At 34.1% G+C, this 23,633-nt stretch overlaps 1 protein-coding gene across 2 annotated transcripts in view; it reads right to left on the bottom strand.

The window, feature by feature from the left end:
* Positions 1 to 23,633, bottom strand: part of PRKG1 (protein kinase cGMP-dependent 1) — a 1,104,481-nt gene that overhangs the window by 92,622 nt on the left and 988,226 nt on the right. For both annotated transcript variants that reach the window (XM_031461315.2, XM_031461314.2), the window contains exon 9: positions 9,691 to 9,765. In XM_031461315.2, coding sequence (XP_031317175.1) covers positions 9,691 to 9,765 — 75 coding nt within the window. The remainder of the gene's footprint in view (positions 1 to 9,690; positions 9,766 to 23,633) is intronic.

The raw sequence follows: 23,633 nt of genomic DNA on the forward strand, positions 1-23,633 counted from the left end.
AAAGGTGAAAATAATGTTTATATAAAAGGGAGTTACGTATCTAAAAGAATGACTTGGCAAGGACGGTATAACTCAGTGGTAGAGTGTGTGCTTAATTAGCATGCAAGAGGTCCTGGGTTCAATCCCCAGTCCCTCCAGTTAAAACAGTAAATAAAAATAAACCTAATTACCCTCCTCCCACAAAAAAGACAATGCAAAATAAATAAACAAATAAACAAACAAATTTTTTTTAAAAAAGAATGACTTGTCAACTTCTACATCCTAAGCATTTAAACTAGATAGGATTTCAGGATGATTATTTCTACAGAGTAGAAAACAGGTCCAAAATTAGGTGCTAGGTTCTAGACCTTGTGCTCAGGGTCACATGGAGAAGTTGGTGTCACTGCTGTGACTAAGGCCCAGGTCTCCCATCTCCAAGATAATATTCCTTTTGCTAAGCTTGGGCTCACCAGGGGGACCTCTTTCAGCACTGGGCATTACCTTGTTCTCACTAGGTTCACACTTTTCTCTCTAGGACGGCCCAACCGTGAACGTAAAGCACAGTGAGAATTACGCTATATGCTGCCTTCACTCCAGTGCGAAAGACTACCTCTACTGAAGAAGAAAAGACACTTTAGCCAAATGTTATTCTTTTTCAATTGAAACTGCTGAGAACACAAAGGGATCTATTACAAACAATATTATTAGATATTCTTTTTGCTTTTTAAAAGGTACCACATCACAACAGGCTCTCGGACGTCAGCATGACAAAAAAGACACACGCACTGGGTTGCTCTCTTTTTATGAGAGTTTGGGGCTCTGGAAAGGCTGACTGAATTGCCATATGGGAGATCAAGTTATCCTTCAGATTTAAAGAGCTCTTGATATTTTGAAAATAACTTCCAATTGTTGTTATCTAATATGGTAACAGTGGAAAGGAATCATCCTTCCTTGTCAGGAAAAGAAAACAAGAGTCAATAATCAAATGGCTTGTCTGCATTCACCACGCAAGTCAGCAGCACTAGATTTTCAATCATCTTTAGTCTTCTGCTCTGTCAGTTAGAAACAGTTGCATGCAAGGACATACTGGGGTTCACCTTTAGAAAGTCTTGCTACCTAGGGAGTCTTATTAAAGATAAGCACAGTAGAGAAGAAATTACCAAGTGGCCTTTGAGAGTTTTAAAATTTTTAATGAAATAGGAAAAAAAAATACTCCTACCCAAAGCCAAGTTGTGTTATCCTGAAAATCATTTTTCAAGAGAGCCACCAAATGTCTCACTACACTTGGAAGAAAAAAATGTGCTCTGATATTCTCTGTAGTCACAAGTCACACTAAAAGCTTCATCTGCCAGCATTGGTGGCCTTGGAACTCTTCTATACCTCCTCTCAGCCTGTTTACACACTAGAGTTTGAAAAGCAAACAGCTCTTAACACAACTGAAAACCAACTTATTAGTTCAGGGCCAACTGCTACAAATTTTTCAAGTCTCTATGCTTTGCCCTGCAATAAAATGGAAAACTATCTTTATTGCCCAGAGAATGGGACTGTCTTCTGACCTATTCAACCTGAGAAGTGGTCAGCAAGTTCTTTTTTTTTTTTTATTTTAATTTCAATTTTATTTATTTATTTTTAGGTGGGGAGGGAGATAATTAGGTTTATTTATTTATTTTTAGAGAAGGTACTGGGGATTGAACCCCAGACCTCGTGCATGCTAAGCATGTACTCTACCCCTTGAGCTATACCCTTGGCCTGGTCAGCAAGTTCTAACTCTGATTTCAGGGCTATTTCATAATGCCATTCTCAGTGTTCTTCCCATTTAATTGGCATATAATTTCCAGTTTTGAACAGGATATTACTCACTTGAATTCTTTCCATTGGGGAAAAAAATAATTTTCCAGGCTCATTTCCCTGAGAATTGCTTAGATCTAGACCAAGTTGGCTAAAGTAAATTGTTGATAAGATTGTGGGAATACTACGATCTTTACTCTAAAATGCTTGGCAGAGAAACACTAATAAGAAAGGCCAAAATTTCTAAGTCAGAGTGTTCAAAAGAGCAACCCCATGTGCATTTGACTGTGCTTTTAAAAGCACGTTTGCTAGATGCTTGACGACCTTGAGGCATTTCGGAAGATGTTACCAAACAATATGATCTCTGTTCTGATTTGCATAGCCTCCTGTGTTTTGAGATGCATTTGATGAGTGAATTTTCAAAGGCCTGAGCAACATCAGCAGTTCCCTCTAGGGGCCAAAGAGCACAGAGCACCCGCCCCACAACAAGCAGAGTGAGCAACTACAGGGCTGTCTCCGCTAATGAAATGTAATGAGGGAATATCTTTTATTGTTGTCACGTTGTGTCAAACAACAAGGCTCTGCACCAAAAGTAATCCTGAAAATATCAGACAGGTTAAAAATTTCCTTTAGAAATGAACTTGTAAACAAAGGGGAGCTTTAAATCAGTGAGGGCTCATTATGGAAACTAAGTGCACTATTTATTTGTACTAAATCAAAAGGCCACAAGAGTGGTCCATATGCAGGTAATATTCTCGACAGTGCCTGAGTCGAGGAAATGACTGTGGTCCTTTCACTGGTTCAGCAGCAACAGGTCAGAGTCATCCCTGGTGTATCTAATGTTTCATGTATCACCCTTCCTGTCCAATGATGACATAGGTCCTGCTTTGTATACGAGCCTTATTTCTGCCTCCCTACCAAGAAGGGACATCTTTCTTGTTTACTTTTAATTTTCCTTTTTGTATTATGTGAATCTATGACGAAAGTCCTTTTTTTCAGGACGAGGCAGAGAAAAAATGAACACACTGCTTTGAGGTACGTGGTGAGAAGAGTGAGGCAGGACAAAAATGGTGATTTCCAGGTCGGTCTGCCCGTTTGTGCCTCCTTACTCAGTGCCCCCCCCCCCCCCCCCCCGCCCCGGGCTCAGAGGCAAACTCATGTTCTCTGGAGGAGAAAGGAACTTACGTGCAAATTTACACTCTCATGTCAGGAAAAAAACTGTAATTCCTCTTATGAGAATTTTTAATTTTGATATTTCTTTATAGAAAGAGGACAATATTTAAACCTTCAGGAATATTAACAAATGTAAGACAGGACAGTGCAAACCTTCCTAAGAAATCACTTCGCCAAGCAGTGCAAACCTTACCCAGGGAGACGGTCTGACTTCGCCTTTGAAGTTCTGCTTTTGTTTATGGAACTTAAAAGGACCTGAGACCCACTTGCCTCACCTTAAACTCTCCCAGTCTTATACTCTCTCCTTTTTTTTTTTTTTTACTGGATTTAACATGCTCACCTCTCTCTCAGTATTGAAGACCCATCATCTGCCATTACAGATTTCTGCCTATTTCACTTGACATTTCTTGTAATTCTGTATTAATTCACTGACTCTTGTTTCTTCAAAGCAGATTCATTTTCAGTCCATGTTAGGGGACTCAATCCCTATCATTCCATCCTAAGATGAAAATGAGCCAGTGGTTCCATAAATCCAACTGGCATTTGTTACCTAACACACTGGAACTCTCAACGACACACGATATCACTGTCTCCTCCTCCATTCTTAAAACACTTCATTTTTGTCTTCTTTGATGTGTCTGGTTTTCCTTCCACCTCTTATCTCTCCTTTTCAGTCTTGTGTGTGTGTGTGTGTGTGTGTGTGTGTGTGTGTGTGTGTGTAATCCTTCTCTTCTCCCTGATGTTTAAATACTAACATTCCTCCAGAGTCAATCCTCAGTGCCATGTTCCTTTCATTCTCTACCTTCTGTCTCATCCACATTTTAAATGAGCGTCTACCATTTGAATTCTCATTATTTTCAGATGAACAGCATCTCTTCTCTGAGCCCCACACCTACCCAAAGATGTCTCATAGTCACCTCGTATTTAACCTGAGCAAAACTCAAGTCATGATTATCCTGCTCTCCAACTCTGGCAACCATATCATCTTTCTCTGTCTTAGCCAATGTCATTGCATCCCTCTGACGTCCAGACTGAAAATCCTTGCAACATGCTTGACCTTTCTCCCCTTCATCACCAATATCTATTTCCTTAAGAAGACCTATTGGCTTTGCGACCTAACACCTCTCAAATGCTTTTCTCCACTCACAATCTAGCTCTGTCTGCCATCAGCTTTTACCTGGAAAATGTTCTGGATGTTCTCCTTGCTTTCACTTTTTCACTCCTCCAATCACAAGGAGCACCAACTCATCTCACTTGCTATTTTACAAACCTGAAGTGATTTCTTTAAATCCTTCACATCTAATCTCCAACTTTTATATTCTAGGACCCAGCCATTTTGGTATTTTGGTTCCTTCAATACATAATGTTGTCTCCTACCTTGGAGGCTTTGTGCATGCTGTTTCTCTGTCTAGAATGCTCTCTATACTTCCTTGCCCAGATAATGCCAATTAATTCTTGCCTGGATAGTACCAGCTAATTCTTCAAAATTCAGCTCAAGTCTAGTTAGTGTCACTTCCTAAGGGAAGTCTTCCCAGAATAATTAATATGTGTTGCTCTCTTCCACAGGACCATAGATACCATGAAGGCAAGGCGCATGTCTGTTTTATTCACTGCTTTATATGTAGCATTTCATAGGTGCAGAGAAAATAGTTGTTAAATAAATGAATGCATATGACAAATTGAATGAACATGGATGATGCTGGTACATGAGGGGTTGCCAGATCACTCCAGGGAGCCTTTAAATCCACATATACACCGAGTAAAGTTGTAGATTAAAAAACATGACCACACTCATTTACAAGCTTAACACAGATTTTGCCATGAGAATGAGTTCCTCATGAAGAACAATATTGAGAATCATCAACTTAGATCATAAATTAAGTATTTATGAATCTATATTCATAGAGCCGTCAGAGCTTCTCAACTGAAGGGCTTAGATACGAATTCTTTCAGCCTTCAGAGCAACAGGATTGAACCTAGGGCAACTGAGCCGTCAATACCCATGCTATACCCATTTTCTACAAGTGTCATGACAGAATATAATTTGGAACGTGCTGCTAGATGGGACCAATTTGAAGGTTTTTGGTTATTGTTTGTTGCTTTTTTTTTTTAAAAGAAGTGATTGAGATCTTATTTTCAAAAGCACAACAAACTGAATCAACAAGGGTATATATTGAATCAGTCTAAAATACTAGGTGTCCAATTATTGTGTTATCAGGCCACCACCAAAATGATGCTTAGGAAGAATACATAGTAATATTAGAAATGTTTATTATATGATGGGTGGTAAATTGAAACAGCAGAATATAAAGCTGTAAATGACTAAGTATAACTGTAAAATACAAAGGTAGTTGATAGCGGTTGTGTTTGATTAGACTGATTTTTAAAAATGCTTTAATCTATCTCTAAATATTATTTCTACTAAAGTAAAAATATAAAACATTTTAATTAAAAATAGATACCATTAGAAATAAAACACTGATTTTAATTTGTTGCTTTGTATTTCCCCTCTGTATGACCAAAATCTGGGAATACAGCTGTGGTGTATGTAAATCACCCTATTGGAGAGCAACTTTTACACTAAAGATTCTTGTGATCGAGTATTATAATTACATATTTTATATATATACATATATATATAGTTCATCTTAGATTGTTAATATATATAGGCTTTTTATTCAGAAAAAGATGTTTTGCCTCTAAGTGCTAAATACAGTATTCAACAATTAAGAGAGCAATGATAGTATAACTTGAAAATATTTCATATAAGAAGTCTATATTTATATATCAGAAATACTTAGAATGAAATAAAACACCTACTTTTTTCTATTTGATCTTCTGGATGGTTATTATTTATTTTTTTTTACAAGACAAAGTATAAATATGGAGATAGGTCTCTCTATCCAAAGAGTGATATATCACACTAAGTATTATAACTTAGAAGTAAACTTTGAAAATAATTACTGAGCTACTCATCAGTCTCCCCACTAAACAGCAAGATTCTTAGTTTTAGAAACTATATTTTTTCTATTTGGCATGCTCGTTGTAAAGTACAATGCCCGACTCACCGTAAGTGAATTTCAAACTGTTTATTAAGTGAATACATATTCTCAAAGGAAAATAATGTGTAGCTTTCATCACACATGCTACTTTCTGCTCTAAATAAGCTGTAATGATCCTTATCTTCCATGATGTTGTCTCTTCTAATATCTTTGTGAGTATAACTTCATATTTTAAAAAGAGAAGCCTCTAGTGGTTAATTAGCCGCAATCAAAAGAAGCTTAAATGTGCCATAAAGGTAAAGTTTCTGTCAAGAATAATTTTCTTTGTAGGAGATGTATCTCATGAGACAGACTGAGGGCACATATCCTGCAGCAGAAGAGTTGTGAGAACCATTTCACTGAGATATTTCTTTCAAGCCCATCTTCATGGGCCAGCCATCCAAACCACATGCCTGGTATGATTTCTGTGAAAGGGATGTTCTATACAGTTTGTAAAATCATCCCGCCATTGAAGCCTGATTGTGCTAACAGCTAATAAGTTTCTCACAGCTGAGTTTCTAAATGTCATATCTTAATCGATCTTTGCAGTCAGCCCTACTTTTTTTTTTTTTAGCCAAATAGTCATAGTCATTGAGACAATACCAACAACAATTACACATTGATAAATAATATGATCATTTTGGTTGGGTTTTTTAAAAAATATCAATCTTATCTTTAGTGTATTCTGCAAAGTCAAGGGGACCTTAAAAAAGGAAAGCTTACACAATGGAGCCAATTCATCACCTCAGGTCTAAAAGGTACAGAATTTGTGATCTACATAGAAATTCAGAGCCATTAACAGAATTATCCAGGGACTTTAGAACAGTCAGAGCCAGTTTCTAATCCCTGCAATGTTGGCAAACCTTATAAGTTACTTAAATTCAAAGTGAAGGCACAATGTACTTAAGGGGAATAAATTCAATACAGAGCGAAAACAACGCAAACACAAATAAACGTTTAAATGTTTTAGTTCCACTAAAAAGCTTTCCCAAGGGAATAATTTACAGTTTACCTACTCTGAGTGATAGGACACCTAATTAAAAAATGCTTTCAACTTCAGAAATCTTCAGATATTAATTATTTATTAGAAAGCTGTAAAATGCTAACAGTGTAAAATGCATCACACCACCTCCTGCAGTATTTATTTATCTATCTATTTCGAGGTAAAGTTTACATTATCAATCTCTCTGGTATTTAGATCAATGGTTTTAGACTTTTTTTTCACCAAGCGTTCCCATTTTCTACATAATAATCAATATTAAGGTATCTGGGTTATGCATTCATTTAGATTTAGTATTAATTGAATAGAAAAATTAAAATTAATCTATCTAGCTGACTTATATTCTAGTATAAATATAATGGCTAATTTATAATCTATTAAATTTATGCATCAAATAACAATATTTAGATGTAGTTCATCATTTCATTGCCCTTTACTATTCTTTAATCATAATTGAACTTTCTTTTAATTGTTACTTTATAAAAATTATATTTATGGATTTTTTTTTCCGAAGCTAGGTTTAATTTTATGACATGCTACCAAAGTGAGACTAGTTTGCCTACAGAAGATTAAAGACTTTTTGCCCAGGTAAAATTAGTTTTACATCATAGATACGCAGTAATTGTTTGTAAATCAAACCATGTATCAAATGCATTAGGGTATATTTCCAATGATTACTTCTACAAACGTATTCATCCACTTTTATAGCCCTTTATAATTTACCAAGTATTTTTCATCAATTAAATCACAACAATACTATTTCATAGGTAAGACAATGAGACTGAGAGACAGGTGTTGAGACATGACCCAAATCACTTGGTTGGGAATGACAGAGCCAGGAGCAGAATGCGGGGCTTCTGGTCCTCATTCAGGGTCATATTTCTCATACTGACAGACTGTCTTCCAGCATGAGGATCTGTTACCACACCTATCTTCTAACTGACTGAATCTGAATTTCAGTATGTCTGTTTTCCTTCCCACCTTTATTTGAAACATGCACAAGTGAACTTATAAATGCCCAGAATTCATGAGATGCACACACAGTTTAATCTTTTAAGGTCAACGGTACACTAAGAAGGATCTAACTAATTTACAATTGCTTCCCAATCACTGATCAATTTTAAGCCAGTGACTGGCCATGACTTTGGGTAGAGTAAACAGGAGTTATACGAAAACTTTCATTGGACAATCTGTCTAAAGGTTAACAGGAAAACAGAAATAGATCAAAGAATATTTAGTTTAAAAGACCTTTGACTTTTTCCAGTAATTCTACAAATGTTTAGATAGTTAAAGATTTTAGATGAATTTTAAAGATTACCACTAGTTGTATATAGTTGTATATATAAAATGTATACAGAATGGTGTGAGTATGTGTGTGTGTATAATAATCCACGGTAGTCTTAATTAAATATATAACTCAAGAAAAACTTTGCTGACATAAGTTATAAATATGAGCTTTTATACAGCAAGAAAATGTTCTTCTGAGGGTTCAATAAAAACAAAGAAAGTTTTATAACTTTTAAAACGGTCCCCTTCTACCATCTCACAATGATTACTGTAAATACCAGAAACTAAAATCTAAACTTAGTAAAAACACATATTTTAACTTAATGTAGGAAACCAGGAAATTAATACCAACCACCCACACAGTACAGGCAACACTGAGGACTGCATGAAATTTGGTGTTAAAAGTGGCTGGTGTAATTCCCTGAGCAAATCTGGGCAGAGACACTACTGGTATTTGACCCCGGGATGTAAGTCTATGTCCCTTCAAAGAGCAAAAGAAACAAGAGAAAACTATACAGAGAAGAAATTGTGGATATTATTTATACAGCTTTGAAAATAATAGAATTTTATCAGTCAAAATGGATTATAGCAGTTAATTCTAGACCAAATTTTTAATCTTCATAAATTCTCAAGGCAAAGAAATTACTTTATTCCTTTTGGTTTTTAGGTAACTACAAGACCAACCAATCACCTCCTTCGCCTGTACTATCTATTTACTGATATTTGCTGATTTAATCCTTCAGGTGTCCTGTATGATATCAAATACAAAATTGTTTTTCCTTAAATTACTTTCTTGGGAGAAGAGGAGAATTATATAGATTACACTTTTTAAAAAAGTAACCTAAATTTTTTTCAAAAAAAAAAAAGCAAATATCAAATTATTTCGCATCTTTGTCAAAAAAAAAAAGCTTTGTTTTAAACTATTCTAGTAGATAAAATGGTATTTTGTTTTATAAAAATGATCATTAATGGGATATGTACTATCTCAGATCATTATGATAACGGTGCCATTCAAGTTTAATGCAACACAAGGGTATATTCACATGAAGAAATATTTCCAGCCTTACTATTTTTCAATTTCACAAACAACTGTTGAACACAATCACCATTCATTCAGAAAATGTTTTCAGTGGGAGAAAGATGTGTTTATATTCAACTGTTTACACTGGATTTTAAATTAACCATTTTCCCTTGTCCAGATGATCTTCCTCACAAAATCAAGGTTTCATGTTTAAGGAGAGACATACTTACAAAGTAAGCATTCTATGTAATAATTACCTTGAAGAGATTGCTTCTTTTTCCTCTTAAGTAGTTTCTTCCTGTCAGAGTGTTGGGCTTTGTCCAACAAAATATTTGATCTTATTTCTACTCAAAATCATTTTTAAAAAATCAAAATTAAGGCCCCCCCAAATTTCTACTTACTTTGCTTTAGCTTCTGCATCTTCATATGCTTTATTAGAAACATCATCCAGTCCTCCAATCAAATGCTTGAAAGAGCTGTCGGTGGGGGAAAAAAACACAGTGATCAGGATAAATCCTCTGCAAAGTTGTAACAATGACAACCTAGCCAATGATATATTAAAACAATCTAAAAGGATCTAAATAAAAATGAATGCAAACATTTAATCTAGGATGTTACTAAGAAATATCATACAATGATACAAACTGAGAGCAAAGATCTCTTCAATCTTTTAAAGTACTTTAAGATTTTACATTTTATTTTTAAAGCTCTATAATATTAATACATGCAAGAGGCTTTGTGTGTTGTGAGTACTAAAGAACAAAATATGCATGAAATATATAGGATGTTTGCTGACTTAAAATTTAAACGTTGCTTAATAGCTTTTACCTACACTTTCAAAAAAAACAAAAACAAAACAAAACAGACCTATAAAGAGGAAATTGACACTGCTGCTTGGGGGCTGGCTGTAAGGGGAATGGAGCAACTATTACCTCAGGCCCTTGGGTAATGATCGCACCTGTAGGACAGGGTAACTAGAACGCTGGGCTAAATAGTATTTCCAATACGAAAGAGACCAAAAGAAAACAACTAGAGAGAAAGCCAAGAAGCAAGAATCACATATAGAGTGTCAGGTTTTCTGTGATGAATTTATTAATAAATGTCAAATGAATGAATGAGCAATAAGTAGCTATTAAATTTTCAAAAATATAATTAATGATAAAACAAATGCTAAAGATAATCCCCATGGTTGAGAATAGTTCAAATATGATTTTTGCCATTGTTCTTTCTGTGGTAAAATTCTCCGTCTTCCCACAGAACATCTTGGTCATTACTAGACAAAGTCTGCTTTTGGAGAAACTCCTTAAGGCTAAATGGGTTTATATTGTAAAGTAAAATACAATATTTCTTTTATTATGAAAAAAATGGTATCTGGTTGATTTTCTGTTTCTACAGATAAATATGAAATTTAAATACAGAGAGATTAGCTTATTTGTCCAGGATGACTGCAGTTTAATAGCACATCTAGAATTATAGTCCATATTCTCTAATATCACTCCTGTCCTTTATAATATTTAGAAATTTTTAATACTACCAAATCCAAACATTGTGAAAAGGCACTGACAGAGAGGAACCAAAGAGCATTAAGTGGTAAAACCAGAGAGAAACAACCACTAAAGCTTAGCTTTTCAAATATGCTTAGATATATTATAGATTATGTGGTTAAATATTTAAAACTCTTAAGTAATTCTGATAATTCAAATAGTTAAAAAAAAAAATCCTGTTTTCCTCCAAGTATCTATTTGAGTTAAAGACATCTTAAGCAGACTAGTACATTATCAAAGAATTACCAAGCAAACTGATAACAAATTTGATAAGAAGGGAGACTTTTTTACTTAAAATCTGTTCATCTCACTAGGCTCAGTTAAAACTGCGCATCACTTTTTGAAAATACAGTTTGAAATTTCTATTAGCAAAGTATACACATGGAAAAAACTACATCTGGCAAGCTATACAGATTTTCAAAAGTAGAAAACATCTAATGACAGAAGTAAGTTTAAAAGGTAAGAGTGACTGGGGGAAAAAATATTTAGACCTGGTGATGAGCTGTTTATATCCTTTTTTGTTAAATCTTAGCCATAGCCAACAATTTAAAAAGAATGAACAAAAGAAGTATTTGAAGTATGTCTTTTTCATATGTATTTTAGAGTGCCTTTGATTTAAAAATACAAATTTTCTATGTGGTGCTAATGATCCATGATTTATTATTTTTATTTTACTACTAAATAAAAAAAAGTAAGAAATGATATGTACTTACAAAAGGTCTTTATTTTGATATGACATAAAATTATTTTTGAAATAAATTCTCCCTGAGGAAAATCCTTTTCATTTAAAGTGTAATTGATTTTTTATGGAAACAATTTTAAAACTGAGAGAAGAAATTAACAAATCACTCAGAATTCTCTAACCACAAATAACTAACAGGAACATTTTACGTACTTCTTTTTACTTTTTCTCTGCATAGCTTCATTGTTGTTTTTTTTTATAAAGATGCAATCATAAAGCACCTATGACTTAATATCTTGATTTTGAACTTAATATTGTATCATAAGTGAATACTTTTATTTTTAAAAGCTCCCTAAGCAATATTCCCATAACCAAAATAATAGGTCATTGCGTGGACACACATGATAGAATATCTACTTACTCATCTACACACACACAGACACCCACACACATACACACTCGCATACATATACAGATGATGGAGGGGGCATGGCAACTATCTAAACATTTATATTTATACTCTCAATTAGAGATTAAACACATGGAATTTCTTCTTGAAATAAAAATATGCAGTAATATAATCTTGACTTTAGAATTGGAACCGTATGTCCTTTATAGTAATCTTTATTTAGTAAGCAATCTTGGCCAAATAACATTTTTTGAAACATGAAACAAATGCATTCTGCTAATATTCTGTCTCCTCAAACAGTAAGTTGACCATTATAGTCAACTAGAAGTTTAAGAAAATGTAGAATTTTCAAGCAATATTAATGAGTTTCAAATAACTATCTCTATATCTCTGCACTTATCAGTGAATAATTTAAGATATCTTGATAATATAATTGATGTCATTATAGAATTTATCACTCCTAGCACAAGTAGGAACTAATTAATGTTCCATTCCCCCTCTCACAGATACTCTGCAGGAACACCTGCCATCTGTGTGAACCCTCATCAAACAGGCATTTGAAAAAGTATTATTATAGGTATCAGATGCCTTTTAACAACTGAATGTGCAGAAACCAGAAAACAATATTTATCAATTATAACAAATGTAGGAGACTAGAGGAAAATCATTAAATTCTTCTTTTAAACAAAGTCACAATTCATGTATGAGTTATATTTTAGCAGTGTAAAATAAAGTAGCCAATTTCAGTAGGCATAATTTCAATAATAAATAAATGTAGGAGACATTGATGAACCAAGGTTTTAATTTAGGGCATTTCAACAGCAAACCTTACTGTCTATACACTAAGTAATGAGGTACATTTCTGCTACTTTTCTTGGGATGTAAAATCAAACTTTAACAAGTCTTGACAGAATCTTTTAAGGAGGTGGATAATGTGTTATTAGTTGAGTATATTGTGGTAGAAAGAGGGCAAATGGAGAAATCCCTTTTGTGCTTAATGCTGGTAATTTAAACATACTTGCAAGGAAGGCATGGAAAAGAAAGAGAAAGAATGGAGGAATGAAGGAAGGAGAGAAGGATGGATGGAGAGAGGGAAGAAGAGAGAAAAGGAGGGAGGAGTGATGACCCTTTTACATCAAGAATGGTATTTACAGAAATTTTCAGTCAAAAGGGCTGTGTTTCTCATTCTAGGAAATTTGTCTGTTTTAGAACATGACACTGATGGTAACTCAGTGGGTAATGATTTCAGTTATTAAGATGTTTTCATTATTAAGCCAAAACATCCTTCTGAAGGGAGCTGATTACACAGTGGTATGTCTAAAGAGTGTGTAATTTTGTTCTTCGGTTGTGATATGATGAGACTTCATCTAGAGAGAAAAGGGCTATTATATTATTAGAAAGGCAGTTCAAATATCACAGATTAGCATTATCATGCTGCTAAAAAATAACAGCATTTATATGTCACTTTACAATTTACAAAGCATTTTTTATATTCATAATTTATGTATGTATTCAATAATATATTTTAGTCGATTTGGTCCTCAGGATCTCTTATACCATATTCATACTGTTCGGGAATCTTGTATAAGAATGTTTAAAATAGAATCTTTTCAAACTCAGAATAGGATGGGAGAAAATCTCAAAACTTATTTAGAACCTTTTTTCTTGATCACATCCTTAAATAAAATGATAATCTATGCTTAATAGTTTAAGATTATAAGCCAAAATGAGTCAAAAGTAAAACCTTAAACCAGAAAGTATTGCAAATACTTCAATAGTGCTAAGCAAAACATTTGTCAAGCATTATCTGAAGTCTTACACAGCTCTCTTAATTTGACCGGTGTAAATGATTACAGCCCATTAGACTTTCCCAAGATGAATCTTGGATAAATCCTTTAAAATATACTTATTAAAATAAAATAGAAAATTACTGACCCAGATTAGTTGGGATGCTTGTTACCTAGCTAAATCCAAGATTTTAGAGGTATCCTTTATTATTTTGTTTCTTCTATTGAAAAAAAAATCTGTTCATTCACGTGTGGCTTCTGGTAAAGTGTCTCATGATTGTTACCTTATTTGTTGTCTGACTGTTTTATTTTTAACTAGCACAGGCATAATTATTAGTGGTTTATACTATGAAGCAACATATGAATACACTTCTTTAGAGGGAAAATGAGCCCCAAATGGAATAAAACCAACCAACATCTATATTTTTCCAATTATCCATCCCACCCATCCATCCTCTCCATTCATTCATCCACACATGTATTTATGCAAAGCCTACTATTCATAAAGAACAACTCAAGCTACTGTGAATTATGCAAAGATAATAAGATACAGCCTTAAGGAAGTTACTTATATTAGAGATAAGAAACAACTATAATACAAGGTAGGAGGTCAAGAATGGTTGAATACTCATCAGAAGGTAGGCTTTAGTGTCTATGAAAAGAATGTCATCTACTCAAAGTTGTATGATAGTGGTTTCGTAGAAAGCAATGCCACTTTTATGAACAAGTAGTTTTCTCAACAGTATTTTTATTCTGCACATACGTTTATATTTGCAAGTGAAAAGTACACATACTTTTAGAGTGTTAGACATTTGTCTCTATCTTTCTTTTATAACAATAACCCCATATCTATTGTGGAGATTATTCATTAGGGAAAATTAATTACAGATAACACACATTTAATTTAAACCATTTCCTGATTATAATTATACACATTAAAATAATCAAAAATTGAGAATGATAATCCAAATTGGCCTAGTGAACAAAGAAATCAAAGGAAAGAATTAATTTCAAGAACTCCGTCAATTCATGTACTGTGATTTTTGAGGAACAAAACGCCTTATAGTGTTAACCAAGTTTTCGTGTCTATTATGTCTACATAGTCAGTCTTCTGCAGGGCAGAGCCTTGCTGAGTTGACAGGGTTATTGTATTAGTCAAATGGCATGGTCTCGTTTTGAATTTTAAGATTTACTTTTTTTTTCCTGATCCCAACTATAATATGTTGAAATTCTGGAAGGCTAAAAAACTTTATGGAATAAAAGATTTCTTGTAGTTCCACAGCCCAGAGCTAAACCTTATTATTTTGGCACAATTCCTCTAGACATTTTTCAATGTATTTATTTCAAAATTGGAACCATATTGTTTTAGTATTTGACTTTAGGCTATGTTTATGCTTATATAGTAACTAACTTAGTGGTTAATTGAAGGGAAAAAAAAATCCAGTGGAGGACTTGCTTGAATATGTAAAAACATCCCATATGGACTGACTAAATGTCTCAATCTTACTTATTTGTTTATCTAATAATTTGTCAAAGCATTTGCAACAGTTTATGGCTTAAAGCTTTCTTTTTGATTCTTTTTGACTTTTAATCTGTAATTGTTAAGAATGTATCTTAATAAAGGAATGTAATAAAAGAAAAACTATTTTTAAAAGATATATTTTCAGATTCCCTGCAAACCATTTTGAATTTATAAATATTTTATCTTAAATTTTTATGTACAAGATTCCTACATATAGTTCACCCTTCCCTAAGCATGATTAAATTCAGAAATCTTCTGTAGATTAGTTTGCTACTCACAGTAGCATTGGTAAACAGTCACTTGTCTGTGAAGAGATTAAGTAGTGGACTTAGTAACTTTTATAGTGATTTGATATTGCTGAAATATCCAAGGACAAGATCAACGGACTCATATTTTTGAACAGAGTATAGACTTGTTTACTTACTGTCAAACTCATGAGGTGAGAACTGCTTTGTATAAACTGCATATAAGTACTACACAATGTTAAATGTGTGATATTTTAAGATTAGTTTGCTAATTGTAACCCAAAGTGTATAAAACCCAGAATCTATTTATTTTATTGAATGATAATTTAAATTTAACCATAAACTTTATGGGATAAATTGAGAGAACAGGCTATTATTGAAGGATCAATGAAAATGCAAAATCACTTGTTTCATTTTGGGTTAAAAAACATCCTGAGTGTATTGAAATTGTTTTAAAAATCACTTCTTCCATTTGCTATAAGTCACCTCTTTGAGAATGGTTTCTCTACTGAGTCTACTAAACAAAACATAGAACAGTTTAGATACACCTTATTCCCTGCAAGTGTCATTTCCATCAATCCAATTTCAATTAGAAAACTTAACAAGCAAGAAAGAGGCACATTTGGCACATGAAGAACAAATACTGACATACAAGCTGTTCTTTGAAAATGTACCTTTTGCAGTTAGGACCAGAGAATTTGCTGTTTCACTCATAAATTTTGGTTTTATTATGATAGCAAAATAAGCATAATACCCACTCTATTTCTTATTGCTTATATGCATGCTTTCAGTGACAATGTGATCAAATTTTGTAATTCTTTTTATTCAGTGTTGTTTGTTCTGATATCTTTATTGAAATATAACTTTATGTATGGTCAATCTAATATTTTTTTAAAGTAGGCACTTATTTTTATGCCTTTTTCATTTTATTTTTCAAGTAATCCACTTGTGTTTTATTTTATAAAAACATCTGTCTATGATAGATTTGAAATTAAAACAAAACAAAATTGGTCCTAAGAACAGACCCTTGGTGAAGCACTAACCTAGACCACTCATCTCTCTCCCACCCTCTGTGCCCCTTTCTGATTCCCACCTGATAAATTCTGTATTTTCAGAGGGAGTTAAAAGAATAAATGGCATATACAAGAATTTTTAGCTACAAATAATACATATTAATATTCTAACATAATTATAATGGAAAATATTTATTAAAAAGTACAGTTCTATAGATAATAGAATGGATGGCAGCAGAGCAGATAAAAATCATTGAATATGCCAAACCCAACACCTTGTATTTGCCTAAAAACTCTACCATACATGGGTGGTAAAGAAAGTCAAAACAAACACATAACCTGAGCATCTGCTGGTTTACCTTTAGGTCATGTGAAAAAGTCTGGAAAATGATGGAGAAGGGCTTCCCTGAATCAAGGACGGTCTCTTCTCTCCAACAGGCCCAGGGTCTCTTCTTTATTCATCATGTTTTGGATGGTGGCACTAATGTGGGAGAGTTGGGGTCTCATAGCATCTGTTAGCCTCCATATTATGGTAAGATTTTCCAGAAGAGAAGAGCTTTCTTACTCTTTCAAGGAGTTATTCTAGATCAGGGGTCAGCAAACTTCTGCCTGCAGACCAAATCTGGCCCACTGCTTGTTTTCGTCAGTAAAGTTTTATTGGAACACAGCCACCTCCATTTCTCTATATATTGTTCGTGGCTGCTTTTACATATAATAATGAAGTTGACTAGCTGTAACAGTGACAGTATGACCTGCAAACCTGAAAATATTTATTATCTGGCCCCTCACAGAAAAAGTTTGCAGACCCCGGTTCCAGCTCATTCTCTTATCCTCATCCTGCCACCCTCATATATAACCCAACACTAAATCCTACAATTCTACCTTCAATAATCTGAACTGAATCCCCTTTTTCCTATTCCCCTTTGGTCCCAGCCACCATTCTCTTTTGGGAATTATTAGAGTTGCTCCCCGCCCCCCTTTTTACTACCACTCTTGTCCGTACACGGTAAGCCAGGGTAAACTTTTAAAATCATAAGTCAGATCATGTCACTCCTCGATGACCTCTCTATTTCTCTGACTATTCTCCCTCTGACTTTAGAACGTTATCAAGCTTGCATACTCCTCAGGGCCTTTGTCCTCTGCCTGGAATATTAGTTCTCCAGATCTTTGCATGATTTTTCCTTACTGACACCCAGGTCTCAGCCCAAGTGAGTCCTCTTCAGACAGGTCTTCCCTGACCAAAGTAGCCTTCACGTCAAACACACTGTCACTGTCATCTCAACCAATTTTATTTTCATACTAGCATTGATCACTTGTTAAAAACTACTTTGGGGGGAAGGCATAGCTCAAGTGGTACAGCACATGCTTAGCATACACAAAGTCCTGGGTTCAATCCCCAGTACCTCCTCCAAAAAATTAACTAAATCTAATTACCTCCCCTCCAAAAAAAAAAAAAAAAAAACTACTTTGTTTAATATCTGTTGTCTTTCCCACCCTAGAATTAGCTTCATGAGATCAGAGACCTAGTCTATCTACTCATCAATAACTCTCCAGGAACTAGAATATTGTCTGGTATATAATGGAAATGAATTAAAGGATAGATTAATAGACTCATTCATTCACTCATTGTGTTTGACCAGGAGAAGACAAGAAAGCATTTAAGTTTTTTGATGCATTTTTAAATTTATAATTCAAGGTATATGAGTTAAAAGTCCAGTGTGCCTCTGTGAGCATTCACCTATATGAATGATGAACTTTTAGGACAAAGATTTAGTTAAAATAAAATCTAAAGTTGGAGTCCTAATGATGACATACATTGGTATAAATATGGATGAAAGTGGTTTTAAACATTTAGCAATTTATCATTGAATTATATATAGGACATTAACTTAGGGTAATTATTTTAGACTATAATGGAATTTATATCCATGAATCCCAGTTGCAATTAAAATGAAAGAAAGAACTAGAAACTGTAGCACAATTTTCATTTTCAATTAAAAGCAGAAGAAATTAGAATCAAATCTCTGTGATAGTTTAGCCTTTTAGGTTATAGAGAAAAACATGCTTTTAAGTATAGATTGCCCTAGCATGCCAAATTCATGTTTCAATTTCCTTAAGAATAAAACCCTCCCAACTATACTTAAATCAGACAGTTCATGCAGTAGACAGACTTCTTGTGGCTGACCAATTATTTTAAGTAAGTGGCAGAAACTCTCTTTACCTGACCATATCAAATAAATACTAACCAAAGTAGACATTATACATTATTCTTTCTGCCATTGATTTTTCTGGGCCAAAATATGACTGTTTTGACATGAAAACTAATGATGATGTTTCATATATAGCCAATTAATTTTATTAAATAATCAATTTCCCTCAATGGAAACAAATATCAATACTAAATTATTTAACTTTCCTCATAGCACAGTAGATTCTTAATTCAAAGACCAGTTTGATGTCAATTATCTCAATAGGAATACACAAAGGTTCAACTTTTTTCCAGATTTTCTTATTCACAAAGCTTAATCTATGGCAACAGTGGGTATTTTATCTATTCAGTATTTTTCAAGCTTATCTACTTAGAAATTATTTAAAATGAATAAACCCATATAATAATATTTCACTCAAAATTATCTAAAAGTAAGAGGCCATTTTATTAAAGACAACAAAAATCCATAGGTGATATATCTTAGTTTATGTAGATATATTAATTATATCAGATATCAGTAAAAACAGTCTACTGTAGATATATTAATTATATCAGATATCAGTAAAAACAGTCTACTTTTTTTTGTAACTATTTAAAAACTGCCTTTAGAAAACTTTGGCTAAGAAAAATGGCATGGGAACAGAAAATGCTATGAAAAAATCACTGAATTTTTTAAAGTAAATTGAAAATGAAATGCTAGGATGGCACAATAAATCTATCTCAAAATATCTTTTTAGTATACTTAGTTATGCCTTAAAACTCTTTGAAATAAAGACAGTATTAGTCTCCAGGGTAACTTTTTTTTTCAAAAATCACTGTCGGTGGATATTTATTTCTGATCTATTCTACTGTTTTTATTTTTTCTAAAAATCACTGAAGATTAAGAGATAATATATCCTTTCATGCCACAAATTAGTGATTGGAAAATCTAGCAAAAACAAAAATATCAGGCAAAACATGAAAATAATAACGAGCATGTGTCAAGAATTGTACAAACTATTTGACGTAAATTTACCCTATTTTACAGATAAATCAACAAGGAAGACAATTAAGTAAGTACCCAAGGTCACATGACTAGTAAGTATAAACATGGGATTTGAATGGAGGCAACCTGACTCTAACACTCGCAATCCACACCATTATTCACATCATATTTATCTCCCAATACGGAAGCTGAAGCCTGCTGGTTAATAGCTGGGCTTTGAGTTTGGTATCAAATATTTGCTTTCTCTCACATACTGTCTTCATGGTCAACTCCTTAAAAGAACTACTTTTTATTTAACAGATTACCTTATTTCTTCCATTATATTATATCTATAGAAGCTCTAATTAAGAAATGTATTCGTCTGCTGGGGATGCCATAACAAAAAACTACAGGCCTCACAGTTTAAACAACAGAAATAAATTTTTCACAGTCAGGGAGGCTTGGAGTCTAAGATCAAGGTGCAAACAAGCAGGGTTGGGTTCTTCCTCACCTACAGGCAGCGCCTTCTGACTGTCTTCCTGTGGCCTTTCCTCTGTGTGTATGCCCTCCTGATGTCTCTTCCTCTTATTCTAACACACCAGTCCTTTTGGATTAGGGCCCCACCCCTATGACCTCATTTAACCTTGATTACCTTGAATAGGCCCCATCTCCAAAAGCGGTCATATGGGGTTGGGGCTGGGAGGTTAGGGCTTCAACATGTGAATCTGGGAAATCAGTTCATAACAGAAAGTTTCATGAAGAAATATTAACAGCAATTTAGAAGATACATCTTCTTATGTAACTGGGCTGTTTAGAACATTTTAACTTATAATTCTTGACAGGTTCATAAAAAGTTAAATTCTTGGTTTCCATGTCTTTCCCTGGACGTACAGTTTAATGACATCATTATTGTATTTCTCTCCCAGAGCAATCACCTCCAGTTCTTTCTAAAGCAAATCCCATCTTCATTACCTGAACCATAAACTCTTTCATCTCCCTCCTCTATACTCTTACTCCATCAATTACAGTATTTCTTATTGTTCCACTGTTTCCCTTTAGAATTTTCCTTTCTTTCAGTCTATAAACAGGATGGCCTCTCTGATCCTAAAACACAAAACTATCCTTTGTGCCAAACAGCCAGTTTGAATAAATTGCATTTCCAGTTTCTCATCCTTATTCTTCACGTAATTCTCAACCTACTGCAACTTGACTTTCTATTTCCATTTTTCTTTCACTCTTATTGTTACAACTTTCCCCTCTAAATTATCACTAACTTGCTGTTAATCCCAGTGGTCTCTTTCCAGATCCCACCCTAAGTGACCTATCTGAGAGTCATGGCCCCGCTGGTCTTCTCTGGTAGTAGCCATGAAGTAGAAACGTGTGGGGCTGCACTGAACTACTCTACCCTTCCCCCTAATCTTTCCCTTTCCTGGTTCTCCTCCTCCTCCTCCTCATCTGTGCTATTTCTCAGCATGTATCACACACACACTTCTTCCTTTGCTATCCCTTAGAAGTAAGCAGGTACCCAAATTGTGTCTTTTGCCCCTTTTATTCCACTCAATTGATTATTTTTATCAAATATTTATTGTTTATGACATGTTCGGCAGTATTTTTTACTTACATTATCTGACTGAAACCTCACAACTCTATGAGGTAAGTACAATTATCCCTACCTTGTAGAAGCTTTACAGGTTTTCTCAAACTCAGCACTGCTATTGTGGAGCCTATCCTGTGCGTTGTAGAATATTTAGCAGCTTTTCTCTCCTCTACCCTAGATGCCCTTAGAAAACCCAATTGCGACAAAAAAAAAAAAAAAAAAAAAAAAAAAAAAAAAAAACTCCAGACATTGTCAATGTCTGCAGGTTGAGAACAAGAAACAAGAGATGAGACTCAGAGAGATTATGTAACTTGATACCAAGCTAGAAAGTGGTCAATCTGAGATTTTATCCCAGATAGACTGATTTTTTTTACTAGACCCTAGTTCTCATAATATACTAATTATACTTATCTTTAAGCTCTCTCAGAAAATAAAAATCACTATTAAGACTTCAGTTAGGATCCTGAGGCCAATGACCTTCAAATCTACATCTCTGTCCTTCAACCCTTCGGAACTATACTGCCACCATTTTGCTCAGTGTTATGTGAGTATCTCACCAGCACCTCAAACTCAACTTAGCCATAGCAGCATTAAATGCATTAACTGCATAACTGTATCCTCCATCAAGACTTGTGGTTATGTTGTCTATCTCCCTTAATGACATTATCATTTAACCAATGATGCAGGCTAGAAATCTTAGTGCTATGTATGACTCTTCACTTTTACCCAAGTGCATCATATCTTTGTAATCTCTCCTGAATCGGTTCCCCCCGTCAATCCTACTTTCATTGCCTTGTTAGGGCTATTGACATTCTTCCCTACCCCAGAAGTGGCATACTTGGTTTCTCTGCCTCAATCTCTCTCTCTCTACTCTTTTAAACAGATTCTACCTTGCTAGTTAACAATTTGTTGGTACAAAAGCAACAGCTTAAACGGGGCATAACAGACAGATCATGGTCTTAAAGTCAGACATCCCTACAGCTCTAATCCCATTATGTGGCTCTGAAAAAGTCACTGAGTCTCTCTGATCCTCAGTTCCCTTTTCTGAATTTTTTATGTCATCTTTTCCCACAGGACCATTGTAAGAATTAAGAGCTGAAAGCATATTAAAGCAAAGGTATCATCACGATACACTCAAAAAATTCATATATTAACTTCCCTGAAATCGTCCCTTTTTCTCCACCACTGACCACACTCTATCATCTATAAATGGGGCCTTCTCACATCATAATTTCTGGTCCATATTTTAATTAGTCACTTGGATGCTTTCTATTTTTCCCTGTCTATCCTTCTTTTTCAAGTACCTTGTTAGCCCTTAGTAGTTATTTCTGACATTTCAGAAAAAGGTTATTTGAGCTTTTATATACTCTCACAATTTTCTGAAGGCTTTTAAATGTGTTTATTCTCCTCCAGGACAAAGAGGTAACTGCAAAAGAATGAACTATCTTTCAAGTTTTAACTGTCAATAACTAAGCTCTGTGTATCAATTATAAGAGAAAAATAAATGTCAAACTAACTCCTCTAGAATTGTGACATATTTCATGCCCTGGGCTGATCTGTCTCATCATGTCTTTTAAGACTGTTTTAATCAAAAACTCAAGCTGGTCAGGTTGCAGCGCAACAGATGATCTCAAACATTGCCACAGGGGAGTACACTGTATAGTGGTTCTAGGTAATACTTTTAAAATATGTATATTCTTAGAAGGCAAAAATATACAACGCAAAAAAGGCAGCCTTCAATAAGTGGTGCTGGAAAAACTGGACAGCTAGATGTAAAAAACTGAAATTAGAACATTTTCTCACATCATATGCAAAAAGAAATTCAAATGGATTAAAGCCATAAATGTAAGATTGGAAACGGTAAAACTCCTAGAAGGAAACATAGGCAGTATACTCTTGACATAAGTCTTAGCAATCTTTTTTGGATTTGTCTCCTCAGGCAAGGGAAACAAAAGCAAAAATAAACAAGAGGGACCTAACTACACTTAAAAGCTTTTGCACAGTGAAGGAATCCATCAACAAAATGAAAAGACAACCAACTGAGCGGGAGAAAATGTTTGCAAATGATAAATCTGATAAGGGATTAATAGCCAAAACATATAAAGGGATCATACAACTCAATTAAAAAAGCAAACAACCCATTTTTTTGAAAAGGGCAGAAGACATTTTTCCAAACATGACATACAGATAACTAACAGGCACATGAAAAGATGCTCAACATCACTAATTATTAGGTAAATGCAAATCAAAACTGCAATGATATATCACCTCACACCTGTCAAAATGGTGGTCATCAAAAAGACAAAAAATAACAAGTGTTGGAAGATGTGAAGAAAAGGGAACCCTTGTAAATTGTTGGTAGGATTATAAAT

The sequence above is a fragment of the Camelus dromedarius genome, chromosome 8, assembly GCF_036321535.1.
Source record: "Camelus dromedarius isolate mCamDro1 chromosome 8, mCamDro1.pat, whole genome shotgun sequence".
Taxonomy (NCBI): Eukaryota; Metazoa; Chordata; class Mammalia; order Artiodactyla; family Camelidae; genus Camelus; species Camelus dromedarius.